The sequence below is a fragment of the Mesitornis unicolor genome, unplaced genomic scaffold (genome assembly GCF_000695765.1).
Source record: "Mesitornis unicolor isolate BGI_N332 unplaced genomic scaffold, ASM69576v1 scaffold32430, whole genome shotgun sequence".
NCBI lineage: Eukaryota > Metazoa > Chordata > Aves > Mesitornithiformes > Mesitornithidae > Mesitornis > Mesitornis unicolor.
The window spans coordinates 18,042-20,319 of record NW_010160826.1 but is presented as its reverse complement, the minus strand read 5'-3'; the positions used below and the strand labels follow the sequence as shown (position 1 = coordinate 20,319).

General features: G+C 50.7%; 1 protein-coding gene across 1 annotated transcript in view; it reads left to right on the top strand.

Moving 5' to 3' along the window:
- Positions 1 to 470: 470 nt before the first annotated feature.
- The window catches only part of MPZL3 (myelin protein zero-like 3), a gene marked incomplete at its 5' end in the record, with an annotated part of 4,952 nt that continues 3,144 nt past the window's right edge, over positions 471 to 2,278 (top strand). The window contains 2 exons of the mRNA XM_010191162.1: positions 471 to 624; positions 1,508 to 1,718. Of these exons, the coding sequence (XP_010189464.1) occupies positions 471 to 624; positions 1,508 to 1,718 (365 nt within the window). The remainder of the gene's footprint in view (positions 625 to 1,507; positions 1,719 to 2,278) is intronic.

The window sequence follows — 2,278 nt, the reverse complement described above, 5'->3', positions numbered from 1 at the left end:
AGCCCGGGGGGAGCATCGCAGGAGGCAAGCGGGGCAGAAGTTGGGGCGCACACTGGAAACGAGGAGTCAGAGTCCTTTGCTGCTGCGGGGTGACTCTTGACCCGATGCAGGTGCAATTCCCTGACTGTATTACTTTGGGCAAGGCAGGCAGATTGAAGTAGTCTACAGCTGGCACTTAGTAGCTCATCAGAGCCAGGTTTTCCAGCTCATTACCTTCCAGTCTAACTATCTGTAGGCTCTTGGTTGTATTTTCCAGATAAATACTTTAACTGAGGCTAGTTCCAATCTCACAGAGAATAGATTACAGAAGTTGCTTGCTTCTCTTTAAACTTGGTTATGAGGGAGGTGGTTGCTGCTGCCCTTCAGCCCTTGGCCTGGGGTTGACCTGTGCGTGCCTTCGGGACATCATCACCCCTGCCCCTCACAGACAACAGGAATCCATTCCTTGTCTTCTGTGCTTGTTCTGGCAGGTGTCTCCTGGAAATTAAAGCCAGTCCTAAAGTGCGAGCTTTCGTCGGTGAACGAGCGTCGCTGAAATGCTCCTTCAAATCCAGCTCTCCCATCAGCGACAGCCTGACAGTGGACTGGACGTACCGGCCCCTCACAGGTGGCCAGATGGAGTCCGTAAGTGCAACACAGAGTCTTTTTCTCTCACAGAGGCCTCTGCATGCTGAGGATCTGATGATGTTTCTTCTGCTTGCCTTGCTGTGCTGCTTCATCGCTTTGGGACTCTCATTGTCACCTTCTTTCCGATGTGAAATGGCTTTAGTGTTTCTTTGGGCAAAAGTTATTCGATGTAAATGCAGCACAGTGTCATGATATAAAGCAGATAAACTGTGGGTTTTGACACAAGTGCTGCGTTGTCTGCTGTGGCTATGTATAGAATGGCTGTGAAGCACTTGATGGGTGGCTTTCTTGAAGGCTGCTGTACCCTAGCAGCTCTGGCACGCAGGCTGCTGCTGATGTGTCTTGGAGCGGCAGGAACATGTGTGCAATGACAGTCTGATGACAGCCTCTAAGGTTTATGGGCTGCTACTTGCTGTTTTGTTGGCAGCGTTTTGAAATCTAAGCATAAATAAATAAGTCTGAGAGCCCACTGAAAATCTCTCGTTCAAGGTGGAAGCAGAAAATGCACATCTTTACAGATTATCAGTGACTTGTGCTGCCCGAGGAGTCTGAACTCTTAGGAGCGTCCCTGTTTCTGGAACAAAAGGGTGATGCTTATATGAAGCGAGGTCTGCTAAGTCACTACTCGTAGGACAGCAAGGGCCAAAGTGCAAGCAGAACCTGAGGAACTGCAATGCTCTGTCTCACACGAGACAAGAAGCCTGCTCTGCTTCTCAACTGAAGATCTGCAAATGGCAGCGGTGGCATCTGAGAGCTGAGGCTGGCATATAAAAGCGTTGGATATCTAATGAAATGGGGCTGACTCAGAATCACAGGAGTTTACTGTGCTTTCTCAGACTAGTGTTTTATTGGCACAATTATTGTCTCTGTCTCCCTTTAGGTTTTTCATTACCAGTCTGTCCCATACCCAACGGCAGTGGGAAAGTTCAAAGACAGGATATCCTGGCTCGGGAGCGTTGCCAGGGGCGATGCTTCCATTGCTATCGAAAGCCCAGAGCTGAGCGACAACGGGACGTTCATCTGCAGCGTGAAGAACCCTCCGGACGTGTACCATAACATTCCCCAGACGGTGCTGGTCGTTACGGAGAGGGGTAAGGCTCATTCCAATAGCACGTCCTCCTCTCCGAGATGTGGCTGCACTGCAGAGAGTGAGGATCCTAGAAGTCTGAGCATCCCACGTGCGGTGGGTGCCCTGGAGCTCCCCTGTAGGATTTCAGCAAGAGTTACCCCAGCCCTTCTTCCTGAGCTGAACGTGTTGAGAACTATTGAATTTCTCTGGGGCGGGAAGGGACAGAGGAGGCTGTGGTGATAACAGAGATCAAAAGCGTGCGTTTGTTCGGGAGTTCTGCTCTCCGCACATGGCAGCGGTACAGCGAGTTAAATGCTCAGGAAACACTGGTATAAAAATAACCGTCACTTCACAAGCACTGATTCACAGCAATACTCGGTTTCCTCATCTGCCCTGCGTGTGAGACCTGCCCCGAATCTGCAGCTCAGACATGCTGACAGAGCTGTGTCGTGACCTGCCTGCCTTTGTGGGTGTTTGCATATGAAGCACCCTAGTGCGTTGGGTAGGTGTTAGGAATCCTGCAGTCAGGAATTCGGGGACAGGCTGTTTCAGAGCCGTCAGCTCTGGGCTTTATGTGGGAAG